Source organism: Aegilops tauschii, chromosome 1 (assembly GCF_002575655.3).
Source record: "Aegilops tauschii subsp. strangulata cultivar AL8/78 chromosome 1, Aet v6.0, whole genome shotgun sequence".
NCBI classification, from domain to species: Eukaryota; Viridiplantae; Streptophyta; class Magnoliopsida; order Poales; family Poaceae; genus Aegilops; species Aegilops tauschii.
Genome location: NC_053035.3, coordinates 266,463,772 through 266,478,847, shown reverse-complemented (window position 1 = coordinate 266,478,847; position 15,076 = coordinate 266,463,772). Strand labels below are relative to the sequence as shown.

The window sequence follows — 15,076 nt, the reverse complement described above, 5'->3', positions numbered from 1 at the left end:
TCCGGTCAATAACCAATAGCGGAACCTAGATGCTCATATTGGCTCCTACATATTCTATGAAGATCTTTATCGGTCGAACCGCATAACAACATACATTGTTCCCTTTGTCATCGGTATGTTACCTGCCCGAGATTCGATCGTCGGTATCTCAATACCTAGTTCAATCTCGTTACCGGCAAGTCTCTTTACTCGTTCCGTAATGCATCATCCCGCAACTAACTCATTAGTCACATTGCTTGCAAGGCTTATAGTGATGTGCATTACCGAGAGGGCCCAGATATACCTCTCCGACAATCAGAGTGACAAATCCTAATCTCGAAATACGCCAACTCAACAAGTACCTTCGGAGACACCTGTAGAGCACCTTTATAATCACCCACTTATGTTGTGACGTTTGGTAGCACACAAAGTGTTCCTCCGGTAAACGGGAGTTGCATAATCTCATAGTCATAGGAACATGTATAAGTCATGAAGAAAGCAATAGCAACATACTAAACGATCAAGTGCTAAGCTAACGGAATGGGTCAAGTAATTCACATCATTCTCCTAATGATGTGATCCCGTTAATCAAATGACAACTCATGTCCATGCTAGGAAACTCAACCATCTTCGATTAACGAGCTAGTCAAGTAGAGGCATACTAGTGACACTATGTTTGTCTATGTATTCACACATGTATTATGTTTCCGGTTAATACAATTCTAGCATGAATAATAAACATTTATCATGATATGAGGAAATAAATAATAACTTTATTATTGCCTCTAGGGCATATTTCCTTCGCCTGGTACTCCGGTAAATGCCCGAACTCATCCGGAACCCTTCCGGTGTCCAAACATAGCCTTCCAATATATCGATCTTTATGTCTTGACCATTTCGAGACTCCTTGTCATGTCCGTGATCACATTCGGGACTCCGAACAACCTTCGGTACATCAAAACACATAAACTCATAATACCGATCGTCATCGAACGTTAAGCGTGCGGACCCTACGGGTTCGAGAACTATGTAGACATGACCGAGACTCACTTCCGGTCAATAACCAATAGCGGAACCTGGATGCTAATATTGGTTCCTACATATTCTACGAAGATCTTTATCGGTCAAACCGCATAACAACATACGTTGTTCCCTTTGTCATCGGTATGTTACTTGCCCGAGATTCGATCATCGGTATCTCAATACCTAGTTCAATCTCGTTACCGGCAAGTCTCTTTACTCGTTCCGTAATGCATCATCCCGTGGCTAACTCATTAGTCACATTGCTTCCAAGGCTAGCGATGTGCATTACCGAGAGGGCCCAGAGATACCTCTCCGACAATCGGAGTGACAAATCCTAATCTCAATCTATGCCAACTCAACAAACACCATCGGAGACAACTGTAGAGCATCTTTATAATCACCCAGTTACGTTGTGACGTTTGATAGCACACTAAGTGTTCCTCCGGTATTCGGGAGTTGCATAATCTCATAGTCATCGGAACATGTATAAGTTATGAAGAAAGCAATAGCAATAAACTAAATGATCATAGTGCTAAGCTAACGGATGGGTCAAGTCAATCACATCATTCTATAATGATGTGATCCCATTCATCAAATGACAACTCATGTCTATGGCTAGGAAACTTAACCATCTTTGATTAACGAGCTAGTCAAGTAGAGGCATACTAGTGAGACTCTGTTTGTCTATGTATTCACACATGTACTAAGTTTCCGGTTAATACAATTCTAGCATGAATAATAAACATTTATCATGATATAAGCAAATATAAATAACAACTTTATTATTGCCTCTAAGGCATATTTCCTTCAGTTTTTCCGTTCTTCTCGTTGTCATGTTGGATGGAGTTCTCAGAGCAAGACGTCGAGACAAGAATGATGATCGAATCAACGTTCTTATGAAGTGCAACCTGGATCATGAAGATTATGTTAGCTTTGTGTCCCCTCTATCTTCTTACCTCACGTCTTGAATCTCGGGACAAGATTCTTGTTTAGTGGGGGTGAGTTGTCACAACCCTAGCTTCAGCCTTGTTTGTGGACTAGCTTGGTTGTTGCATCATGTCAAAATTTCTTTTAAACTTGAAATGGGGATCAACAAACCCTAGCACCCCCCCCCTGAAAATACCAGGATCATCTGAAAATGATATCAATGAACCCAAAATGCCCTTCATAAAAGTTCATCATTTTTGAATTGGTCCAGAACCCGTGTCAAAAAATGGTGCACATATTTCTGGACATTCTGGAATTTTTAATTAATCCATATTGTATTTGAGTTGGAGCAAATAAAAGCTATAAATAATTTTATAGCTCCAGATATTTTGAAAATAATTGTGGGTCACTTGTATATAGCAGAGAGCTCCCACAAATAATTTCAGAATTTATAAAAATGGTTTAGTGCCTAAACTAAACCAGAACAGAGCAAGAAAATAGAAAAGGGAAACAGAAAAAGGAGAAAACCCACCTGGGTAGCTTACCTGTAGCAGCAGCCCAGCAGCAGGCCCTGCCCACCAGGGGCAGCACTGGCTTCTTCCTCCTGCCAGGAGGAGAAGCAGCTGCGCCACCTCCTGCCAGGAGGAGAAGCAGCTGCGCCACCTCTGAGCCGCGCCAGCTCCTGCTTGCCACCTCACGGCGTCTCGGCGTTTCCAACCGCGCCATGGAGATGCCCTTGTTTCCCTCTGCCTCTCTCCTCTCACATCCCCCTCTGGCCCTCTCTCTCGCAAGAACAGAGTGCAACCGAGTGCTGCCGTCAACGCCGCTCACCACCACCGCAGCCACCGCCTCCCCCTCGACCTCTCGACGTGTTCAGGAGCTCCTCCACATCGTCCCCGACCTCTTCGCTAAGCCGTGCAACGTCGGACGTTCGGCAACGCCCTCACCGCCGTCGTCTTCAACCTCAGGATGCCAAGATCTCCACCGCCATGCCTTCTGCTCTGAGCCTCCCCCGAGCCCACGTCGATGCCTCTGCAACCACCGTGAGCTCCCGCATCGGAACCCCCTCTCCCCGAGCTCGATTATGCCCTCTAGCCGTGCCAGCCGCCGTAACCGAGTGCCGCCGTCCGCCATGGTCGTTGCTCTCGCAGTCACTGTGCATCTCCGCTCGAGCTTGTGCCTCCAGCGTGCTCCTGGAGCAACGACGAGTCCAACGCAGCCACTAGTTAGCTCTCCCGTGCACTAGAACCACGCGCCCGCACATGCCCGAGCTCCGGCCGCCGCAAAGCTCGTCGCCGGTGCCTCTACAGGCCACCCTAGCTCCAGCCGCCACCACCACTGGATGCGCCCCTCTGCCAGCTCCCCGTAGATGCTCCCCACGCGCAAAACCGGACCCTGTAGCGAAATCCCGACGCCCTCCGTCGCGGATTTGGTCGCCGGCGTTCACACGCCGGTGGTGATGACGTGGCATTGTCATTACGGCCTAATCACGTTCAGTTTAATCACCTTAGCCACTGACATAAGGGACCCATCGACTAAATAACCACATGTTAAATTTAGATTAGATTTAATCAAAGACGGGGGACCCACACGCCAGCATTGACTTTGCTGACGTGGCCGTTGGCCGGACCCACTTGTCTGTGAAATTAATGACACTGGGTCACTGACCAGTAGGTCCCATTGGTCAGGTTTGACCTGGACCGCGCCTGTTGACCTGGTGACGTCACACCGACGTCATGCTGACGCAATAAGTCATTTTCTTGATTTAGTTTAAATTAGAATAACCAGGAAATTCAAAAAATGTGCAAAACTTCTAAAAATCATAGAAATTAAACCATAACTCCAAATGAAATTATTTATATATGAAAAATTATCAGAAAAATCCAAAGAATCTGTTTATGGAAATTTCATGCATGTTTGAACAACCTAAGGTTGCTGGATATGAAAATTTGAATAACTGGCATTTGAAATGCCTTACATGGAGTTTGAATTTGAACCTTGGGTTCAAACCAACTTCATTTAAATTGTTGCTAGCTACAGTAGCTCAAAGCACATCATGTTGCCATGTCATGATCATGCATCATATTGTTGCATTGCATTGATTGTGTTTCTTCTTTGTTTTTCGGTGCTTGTCCCCTCTCAGTAGACGAGGTTCCGACGATGAGTTCGATGACACCGATGAAGAGCTATACTATCTTCAGAAGTACCAGGCAAGCAAACCCCCATTGAGCATTCTGATACAATCCCACTCTCTCGCTCTTGCTCTCTTTTACTGCATTAGGACAACAATGATTCAACTGTTGCATGTCGCGGTAGTTGAACCTATTCCTCTGCATGACCTGTTATTGTCACCAAATAGCTAAACCGTCCTAGCATGATTAGGAGTTGCTTGAGCTTTGTTGTGACCACTCTTCCATGCTCGCTTGCTATGCTTAGAGTTGTGTCGGGTCTGATCCATCTGGGTGATGAATTGGAATGATCATGTCCTAATGAGGAGACTTAAGTGTCTTGACCCATTTTGGTCAAGTTGGTGATGAGAGGCCGTGTTGGAAAACATGGTGGATTGTCTTGTGATACAGCTCACAGGAATTGAGTTCCGTGCTTATCAGAGCCTACCTGGTGGTTACACAGACATTTGCGGTCAGGTGTGCGGGCAGGTACGCATGACGCGTGTGTCCAGGTGACACACGTCATGGCACAGTGTCCGGACTGGACATAGATACGTGTTCCAAGAGGGAACATTGCTGATGGGACGGGTTCCTTTGAGTCAGGGTCAACATGATCTTTTCGAATAGCCGCGTCTGCGGTAATGGACTATTGGGTTGCTTATAGAGTTCATAGACAAGTGAAAGTGGATACTCTAAAATGCGCAAGATAAGCGTGAGTGCTATGGATGGCCTTCTCGTAGGGAGACGGGAGCGGATCCATAGTGGTGTATTGATATGGTGAATATGTGGACTCGTGTGCGCCACCTCAAAGAGTTACCAGCAGTCGTAGTTCAAGATAGCCACCAAGTCAAAGCTGGCTTGCTGCAGTTAAACTCCACCACCCCTTTGTTGATACTGATGCATATGTAGATAGTTCTGATGTAAGTCTTGCTGGGTACATTTGTACTCACGTTTGCTTAATTTATGTTTTTTGCAGAGAGACTTTAGTCTCACTAGTAGTTCCGCGTGGACTTCGGCGTTTAGCTTGTTACCTCAGCTACGATCTTGTACCCTTGGGAGGGTCTTGTAGATAGTCAAGCTTCTCCGCCTTTTTCATTTGTAGTTGTCTATACTCAGACATGTTATGCTTTTGTTGCTTGTATGCTCTATATGTTGGGTCATGTGACCCATGATTGTAATTCTTACTATGTATGACTCTTTGGAGCCCTCTGAATAAATACTTTGAGTCGTAGAGTTTTGTTGTGATGCCATGTTGTATTTGTACATATCGAGCATATTGTGTGTATGATTTTGAAATGCTTGGTATGTGTGGGATCCGACAACCTAGTTGTTTATTCTTGGTAGCCTATCTCATGAGGAAATGTCTCCTAGTGCTTCCACTGAGCCATGGTAGCTTGCTACTGCTTCGGAACACTTAGGCTGACCGGCATGTGTCCTTCTTCGTTCATGTGTCTGTCCCTTCGGGGAAATGTCACGCGTTGTTCCTTTAAGTCCTTGTAGCTTGCTACGACTTGGGTTCATACGTTGATGATCGACACATTCGTTGCTGGGTCATGTATACCTGTCCTTGTAAGTTAGTGCTACTTTGGATTCACGACTAGTCATGTCGGCCCAGGTTCTCTGTCATATGGATGCTAGCGATACTATCATATACGTGAGCCAAAAGTCGCAAACGGTCCCGGGCCAGGTAAGGTGGCACCCGTGGGGATACCGTGTGTGAGGCCGCAAAGTGATATGATGTGTTACATGCTTGATCGGTGTGACTTAGGATCGGGGTCCTGACAGCATTATTGCTGAAATCCTTGCCACATTGGTTGCTCATGATTAGGAAAACATGATTATCTGCAATACATGAGCTAGTCCTAGAGGCTAGACTAGGGATCTTTATGTTGTTTATGTTTTCACACATGTAATTGAGTTTTCATCTAAATCTCACATTCAAGAATCAGTGCAATTATAGCACAGAAATATAAACTTAATTATGACATGGAAATAAAATAATAACTTTATTATTGCCTCAAGGGCACACTTTCAACATCTGCCCTGAAAGATCGAGGATGTCGCCTAGAGGGGGGGTGAATAGGCGCTTTAAAATAATTACGGTTTAGGCTTGAACAAATGCGGAATAAACCTAGCAGTTAATTTGTCAAGCACAAAACCTACAACAACTAGGCTCACCTATGTGCACCAACAACTTATGCTAAGCAAGATAAACAACTAAGTGATAGCAAGATATATGACAAGAAACAATATGGCTATAACAAAGTAAAGTGCATAAGTAAAGGGCTCGGGTAAGAGATAACCGAGGCACGCGGAGACGATGATGTATCCCGAAGTTCACACCCTTGCAGATGCTAATCTCCGTTTGGAGCGGTGTGGAGGCATAATGCTCCCCAAGAAGCCACTAGGGCCACCGTAATCTCCTCACGCCCTCGCACAATGCAAGATGCCGTGATTCCACTAAGGGACCCTTGAGGGCGGTCACCGAACCCGTACAAATGGCAACCCTTGGGGGCGGTCACCGAACCCGTACACTTTGGCAACCCTTGGGGGCGGTCACCGGTACCCGTAAAATTGCTCGGGGCTATCTCCACAACCTAATTGGAGACCTCGACACTTGCCCGGAGCTTTACATCACAATGATTGAGCTCCGAACACCACCAACCGTCTAGGGCGCCCAAGCACCCAAGAGGAACAAGCTCAAGGGTACCAAGCACCCAAGAGTAATAAGCTTCTCAACTTGTAACTTCCACATATCACCATGGAGAACTCAAACCAATGCACCAAATGCAATGGCAAGGGCACACGGAGTGCCCAAGTCCTTCTCTCCCAAATCCCACCAAAGCAACTAATGCTAGGGAGGAAAATGAGAGGAAGAACAAGAAGGAGAACACCAAGAACTCCAAGATCTAGATCCAGGGGGTTCCCCTCACATAGAGGAGAAAGTGATTGGTGGAAATGTGGATCTAGACCTCCTCTCTCTTTTCCCATAAAAACTAGCAAGAATCCATGGAGGAATTGAGAGATAGCAAGCTCAAAGAAGGTCAACAATGGGGGAAGAACACGAGATCAAAGGATAAGATACATTCGGGGAAGAACACCCCCTTTTATAGGTGGGGAAAAAATCCAACCGTTATCCTCACAACTCGCACAGAGCGGTACTACCGCTCCAAGGAGCGGTACTACCGCTAGGGCGGCAGTAGCCAAAAGAAACACTACTGCAACGAGGCAACAGGGCGGTACTACTGCCGGAGCGGTACTACCGCCTGCCCTTGTGGTACTACCGCAGGGGTAGTATTCAACGACCACACAGATGTAGCACACGACAATATACAAAGTGTGGTAGCGGTACTACCACTGGGGATAGCGGTACTACCGTGCGTCCACGGATGTAAAAAATTACTGCCGCGCCTACATCCGCTGGAGCTAGCTTCGAGTAGAAACCGGCACGGTACTACCGCTCATAGGGAGTGGTCTACCACGTAAGGGCGGATGTAAAAAAATTACATCCGCGCCTAATTCCGCATGCATCAGCGTCAGGACTGGAGGCAGCGGTACTACCGCTCACCAGGAGTGGTACTACCGCTGGCCCCTGTGGTACTACCGCTCCCTTGAGCAGTACTACCGCACGCCACAGAGGCTTTAGCACTTGGCTGCCTTTATATCGCAGCTAAAGACAGCAGAAGGATACAATAAAACCAGAACTGCCATAACTTCTGCAAATGAGCTCCGAACTGAGGAAACTCAAGCTTGTTACAGTAAGAAGAGGCAGGGGAGGTATGCCTAGCATATAGAGGAGTGAAACCTCCAACAGAGAAGAACCGGCATAACCTCCAACATCGAAAACATTATAGAACATGCAAGTGAACTCCGTTTTTTCGATGAACTTGAGCTTGTCATCAAGATGACCATAAGCTCAGAAGGTCACAAAGAGAACCAAACAAGAACCAAGAAAGATGATGCAAGGATGCAATGGTTTGAGCTCTCTACGAATGATACAATCAAGCTATTCATCAAGAGCCCCCCTTGATAGTACGACAATCGATCCTATAACCCGGTCTCCCAACTACCACCATGAGATCGGTAAAATAGAAAATCTATCAAGGGAAAACCTTTGCCTTGCACATGGTCCACTTCAACTAGATGATGACGATCTTGACTCAAGTTGGACCACCTTTCTTGATTGCGTTGGCTCGATGAAGACTAGTTGATTGCTCCCCCATACTCCACTATGGGTGAGCCACTCTTCCAAACATCTTCGCAAGTCCATTGTCACCACAATGGACAGCAAGCTTCAAGCATTTGATCTCTTCGTGATGCTCCACTTGAACTTACACACGCAACCTAACCCCACAAAGAACTCTCAGAATACCATGGGTTAGTACACAAAGTGTAATTGACAATGCTTACCATACCATGGGATCACTTGACCCCTCTCGGTACATCTTCTACGCTTTGTGTGTTGATCAACTCGATTCACTCTTTGACTTAATCTTGATCAACCTCTCACATGACCAATCTTTAGGTAATTCCTTGAATAGCACCTTGGTCATCACAAACTCTCCTTGAAACTAACAAATGGACTCCAAGAAAAGCCTATGGACAAATCCTTCAAATATAACTCAAGGCAACCATTAGTCCATAGAGATTGTCATCAATTACCAAAACCACACATGGAGGCGCCGCATGTCCTTTCACGCCCACCCGACAAAAAAGATTTGGGCCATACGAAACTAAGAGATTAAGACGGAAAAGAACAAAGTTGACCAAGAATAGTTATAATACTCGAGGACTAGGACCAAGACCAAAAACTTGTGCTTTGACGACCAAGATGACGAGATTGAAGTGCTAGTTTATCCCACATTACATTTGATTGCATCAAGTTCAACCACTTCTAAACTTAATGACTCCAAATTAAAGTCGCTTTATCCACACATTGTACTTGAAAATTGTTCCCCGATATAATTCCAGAGAAGCAGAACTAGGGTTGTTACTTCTGTTGTAAGGACCTGAACCTGGTAAAATCGCTCCCCTGTGTTGATCCGATAACTTGAGGTTATCAAACTGTCATACAATTACACGTAAGTTACTATAGCAATATTAGAGCACATTGCAAAACATCGTCAATAGCTTGCGCCGACAGTTGGGACCTTCACATTATTGGATCGGATCTACGAAATGACACTAACAACATTGAAGGTGTCATGTTCATCAAAACCATCGACTGCTTTGGCTGGAGAATCAACTTTCCGCACCCCTCGCCTTCAGACGGATCTACATCAACACTTTTGTCGAGGTGGTGATTGCATGAACCCTCATGTAATACAGCGGCCCAGGGCCCAAGTACAGGAGAACCCCCTCGGTTGGTTCTCGCTCCATATACCACATGTGTGTGTGTGGGGGGGGGGGGTCCTCAAGCCACAAGTCTAGGATGAGACATGAATGTTGCCGCTAGGAGGGCACAACTCGCTCAGCAGGAGCCATCATGGTCCCATTGGGCCGAGACACCCATATGCTTTGATTATAGCGATCTGCCTCGGGGGATCAAGCACCTTGGGCATTAACCCCTATTTACAGGGGATCCATTGATTAACATGGTATAGAAGCACGAAGTTCCCATCGATGGAGGAGGCTCATTCATCATCATCACCACCAAGACCCTAGAGAAGATGCTAATACCGTCCGATGACATCAGGCCCGTCTCCAAACTGTTTTGGGGGTTGTTCCGGCCCCCATGGACATGAAAGACTGATTGACTTATCCGTTGTCTTCGAAGGAGAAACTAACTAGGGGAGGGGGGCATGCACCTTTGAAGTCATTGAATTTGTCATGGCCTCGACAAGTCAAAGAAGAAAGACAAAACTAACTACTGAAGGGAGCACGAATGAGGAAATCCACTTCCCCTCGACAATAGTTAATTAAAAAGAGAAGATACCAGCATCATGGTATGGTACTTATCATAGCACACCAAACGATGTAATTTAATGGAAAGTAGATGTATGACATAATGTCACAATGGGATTGTACATATGAATAAATAAAGCAGTACCATGCGCTATGATACTATACAAGATGTGTAGTAACTAAAGTAGTATCATGCACTATGCTAAGTTGCTAACAAACTATGAGACCACTCACTATGAGAGGCCCAACTTATCCGGGAGGTCAAATGGTGAGCAAACTGGATGAAATCCGGTTGTGAACAAAGTTTTAAATAGTAGGCTATAGCACCACGATAGCATTTGAAATGGCATCATGCTAAAACTATGCGTGTTTTGCACTAAATGGATTTTGTGGCTAATAGCAGGCTATGGCGTGATTTAGAGCTAGATTTGGGCGTCAGTTTAGCGACACGCTAAAGCTATGCCAAGATTTGCTTTTGCTATGGTTGGATGCTTTGCTGCTATGCCTTTGTTATGGCTGGATCCAAGCTTTGCATTGCTATGGCCGGATGCCAAGTATATATGTGATATATGCATGCATATTAATTGTCAAGTATATGTATGTGTGATATTAATGCCTAATTGTATGCTTATTTTTTTCATGATTCAACGAAAACGATAAATGAGGCGTAGCTTCACGATAACTTTTCATAGCTTCTGTATTCGAGAAAACTTTTCGTAGCTTCTGGCCGAGCGACTGCTAAATGACATAGCCCGTTATTTAAAACTTTTGTTGCAAAACAACAAACCCGTGTAAAATATCTACTATAATTATTTTATTCATAAAAAAATCAAGTTCTCTAAGTATCGGAATTAAATGCATATTGTCATGCAAAAAAAAGAACTTTTACGCGAAGGGCATTCAACTAGTTCCATGAAAAAGCTTAAAAATGAAGTACTGGACTGGTGCACAACAGTCCACTCCAGATAGTACTTTGTGTTTCCTTGCCTCCTTACCTGTCATTCAGCACACAAAGAAAAAGAAAAGAAAAGAAAATCCTGTATGTGTCCACACAACAATCTTATCATCTCAATTTCATGTCTTACATGCAGACAGGCGTCATTGTTCTCCCAAATTTCCGGTGTGTCTTACTTATAATGTAATGATCAAGAAACTGCCTGTGTCCCCTGTTCCTTCAGGCATGTCCGTGTCTGCTTTTGCACTGCAAAACAGTTTCAACGGAAGTGTTAACGTTAGCAAGAGATCCATCAGAATTCCTGGAGATCCTGTGACTTGTGGACGTGGAGGCACCAACCACCACCTCCATCACAAAATTGTATGCATTCCCAAGAAATGTTGCAAAAACATACGGTCCAATCATTCTGCTTCTCAACCAGTTCACAGCCTCATTATCTCCTCCCTGTTGTCCCCACTGTTGCTTCACAGGGACAGATTAGCAACAAGCTTCTTTTTGATGGATTAACCAAATCATTTTCATTTACTTTTTACCGGGATCGATGTTCCAATCATGTTGTGTCGCCTATATAAGTGTGGCTATTTCACACCGTTTCTGTGTGTTTGAGATACATGAAAACTTGATAATACTAGCAGCAGTAGCAGCACCAGTTGTCTAGTTGTGCATTTGATTGCACCATGGAACACACAAGAAATGGTGATTTGAAGGTCAGTTATGAGCAGGAGCTGTTCGGGCGGCGCCGGAACGGCAACTTACCCGCCTACCCAGACCTCACCAGGGAGGCCATCGCCACCGGCCCGGCTAGGGGGGGAGTGCCGCCGAAGAGCACGCCGAGCCGGCGGCGCACTTACGCTGACGGCGAGCTCGACGTGTTCTCGGCTGAGCGTTACTTCAAGGGTGCAATTGACGGCGACAGCAAGGAGGGTTCCGTCACGCCCGTGGAGACTCTGGCCACGGTGTCGAGGCCAGCTGTACCGGTGAGCAAGCCGACGTCGACGTGCGCGTCGGCGGCGAGCGCTGGCTCGGGGGCCACTGCCAACAGCCAGACCGTGCTCCTCCGGGACGCGCGCAGCCACCCAGGATACAGCAGCAAGAAGTGCTGCCTGCAGGTCGCTGCGCTCCTGCGTCCGTGCTCCGGGAAGCGGGCCGTGCGCGTCAACGGCGGTGCGGCGACGGAGACGACCGAATCGAGCAAGCTGGCGGCGAGCGGGATCGAGTGGTACAGAGACCTGAGGATGCAGAAGGCTGGCCTCGGGCTAGCCGGCGGCAGCCACCGTGGCGTGGTGGCTGGCATCCCGCCAAATTTGAATCTCGGCGCTTCACAAGTGGCAGCAGTAGGGAGGGAGGAGAAGGCGGGCGAGTACTCGAGCGCGAGCTTTAGGAAAGGAAGCTTTACGCTTCAGGCTCCCGTCAAAGTCAGCTGCGGTGGAGGCGGCGACGACGACGACGATGGCGGGAGCGAGTCGAGCTCGGACCTGTTCGAGATAAAGAGCCTCATGATCGGCGACTGCCCTTACGAGCCAAGCGAGGCGAGCATCCAGTGGAGCGTGGTGACCGCGAGCGCCGTGGACATGTCCGCCGCGCCGGAGCGCGGTGGCGGCCGCGGGAGGCCCCAGGTGGACGTGAGGCAGAACCGGGACCGGCCGGTTGGGCTACTAACGGGGTGCGTGAGCCGCAGGGCGGTGGATGTGTCGCCTATGGCCGCGGTGCGCAGGTTTCCCGACCCGCCGGGGCGCCGGCGCATCGATGGGTGACACAAGCAAGACGCACAATGCAAATGTGCAAACCCGTAGCTTTCTACTCGTGTGTCTATGAATTCCATCTTCTTCTTTTTTTCGCGGGTGTCTATGAATTCCATCTTGCTCGTTACTTCCTCATACTGTAGTTACGAATGCCAAACTGAATGAAAACGGGCATAGGTTGCTAAAAATATGATAGCAAAGTGCACTATGTTCCTCTATGTATGTACCACGTACTTTTAAAAAGAAGAATTATGAGTTCAACCAGAAAATATCCATGCAAAAAAAATTAAAAAATATCACCATGCATCATACTCCCTCAGCTTCCATAATGTAGTGCCTATAAATTTTTACGAAAGTCAAACATTACAAACTTTGATCATATCTATAGAGAAAAGTAGGTACATCTAGAATACCAAATGCACAGTATTGGATACATCATGAGTTATATTTTCAGAATGTACATGTTTGATATTATAGATGTAGATAGTTTTCTCTATACACTTGGTCAAAGTTGGCAAAATTTGACTTTCCCAAAAATCTATAGGCACTACATTATGGAATGGAGAGAGTATATTTTTTGCGAGGAAAACTTCCGATCTATTCATCAACTATCAAGGTAGTACAAAGAACACCAAAAGTAAAATCCAGCTCCGTAAACCATGTAGCAACTAGCGGTGACTACAAGCACTGGAGCGAGTCGAAGGTGCGCCGACGTCTTCCCTCGTCGGAACCTGGCAAACCTTGTTGCAGTAGACAATTGGAAGTCGTCGTGCTAAGGCCACGTAGGACCAACGCACCAGAACAACAACCGCCACCGATGAAGAGAAGCGTAGATCGGAATGATCCAACCTATAGACATACGAAAATACATGAACGAAGACATGATCCACGTGGATCCACTGAAGACAAACGGCGACCGAATCCCGTAAGATCCGCCGGATACAAACCTCCACACGCCCTCCGACGATGCTAAAAACACCACCGGGACGGGGACTAGGCGGGGAGAACCTTATTCCATCTTCAGATAGCCGTCACCTCCTCACCTCTCTGAGCAGGGCACAAACCCTAACAAAACTAAAAGAGCATGAAAAATGAAGCCCTCCCGCCAGCAATGGCTGGGATCCACCATGCCTCCATGGCCCTAAGACCATAGGAAACGAAGTAGACCGGCGGCGGCATCGGTGGGAGGCACGAGAAACCCTAGTTAAAAGGTCCTCTTTCTTTCACAGGGAGAAAGAAAACGATATGTTCATGTGTCATATATATATATATATATATATATATATATATATATATATATATATATATATATATATATATATATATATATATTTGGTAACATGGTTTCGACAGATATTCAGATCGACATTGCGGCAATAAAGTTGGCACTCTGATCTGATGCAATGCAGTGAAAATTCTAAAATCTGGTTTGACATATCATTGAAAAAGAAATATGTGTGCTTTATAGCAGAATTCATTATGATAGGAGCAATTCACTTCCGGGAAAATATATGATGCTCCGGCGTCTCACGACTAAGGTGATACATCCAACGGCTCTTAGGAGCTCTGGAACATTTCGCCTAAAAAGCCTCCCATGAGTTTGAAAATTGCGCATAGGTCCAGCAGATCCAACAACTTTCCACATACCATCCAATCTGAGATCCATCGACCCAGGAGCCAGTATCATGGGAGCACCTCATACTCACTCATTCACTTCCTCTACTACGCACAACTGCAGTTGTGGTGCTCGTCAACTTCAGCCCCGACGCTCTAGCCTGCAGTGAGCGGTGAGCCTGTGTGCAGTTGCAGTCGGGAATTCATCTATAAGAGGATAGTTCTCAAGGTAGCGTCGCCCTTCGCCAAAAAGGCAATTCTTCTGTGCACGAGGGGTCTTGTCCATACCTCGGCTATCCATTTGCTTGAAGATTTCTATGCATGCATGCTCATCTCCTTTGCATGGATAGTTTAGACACTGATTACTTTCGGGTGGATCCCCACATGCAGCTTTTGGCAGAGATGGCATGCTTCACCCATTCAACCTTTCATGCCTTTTATTTTAGCTTGTAAATTTGAATCTATTGTAGTTTCTGAACAAAAATTCCAAATTAACTTTCGTTTGCATATGTGTGTTCGTTGCCACAAGAACTTTTGAACAAGACATTTAAAATTTGAAAAGCTGTTGAAAATGTATCTTAAGACCCAATAGCTCAATCTTGAATACATTTTCAACAGCTTTTAAAATTTTACTAAGTTTCAAATATTAAAACGTAATAGTTAGAATATTATGTTTTTACCAAGTTTAACTTGTTTTCAGGGTTTAGGGTTTAATGTTTAGGGTTTAGGGCTTAGGGTTAAGGTTTTAGATTTGAAGTTTTAGT

The 15,076-nt window shown here is 45.9% G+C and overlaps 1 protein-coding gene across 1 annotated transcript; it reads left to right on the top strand.

The window, feature by feature from the left end:
- The first annotated feature begins 11,453 nt into the window (after positions 1 to 11,453).
- On the top strand, positions 11,454 to 12,967 carry LOC109778023 (uncharacterized). Its single transcript, XM_020336585.4, has one exon. The coding sequence runs from the start codon at positions 11,634 to 11,636 to the stop codon at positions 12,708 to 12,710; it is 1,077 nt and encodes a 358-aa protein (XP_020192174.1). The 5' UTR covers positions 11,454 to 11,633; the 3' UTR covers positions 12,711 to 12,967.
- The last annotated feature ends 2,109 nt before the right edge of the window (positions 12,968 to 15,076 follow it).

Excerpts from the sequence above, each read along its gene's own strand:
- LOC109778023 (XM_020336585.4), top strand. The coding sequence starts at position 11,634 with ATGGAACACACAAGAAATGGTGATTTGAAGGTCAGTTATGAGCAGGAG.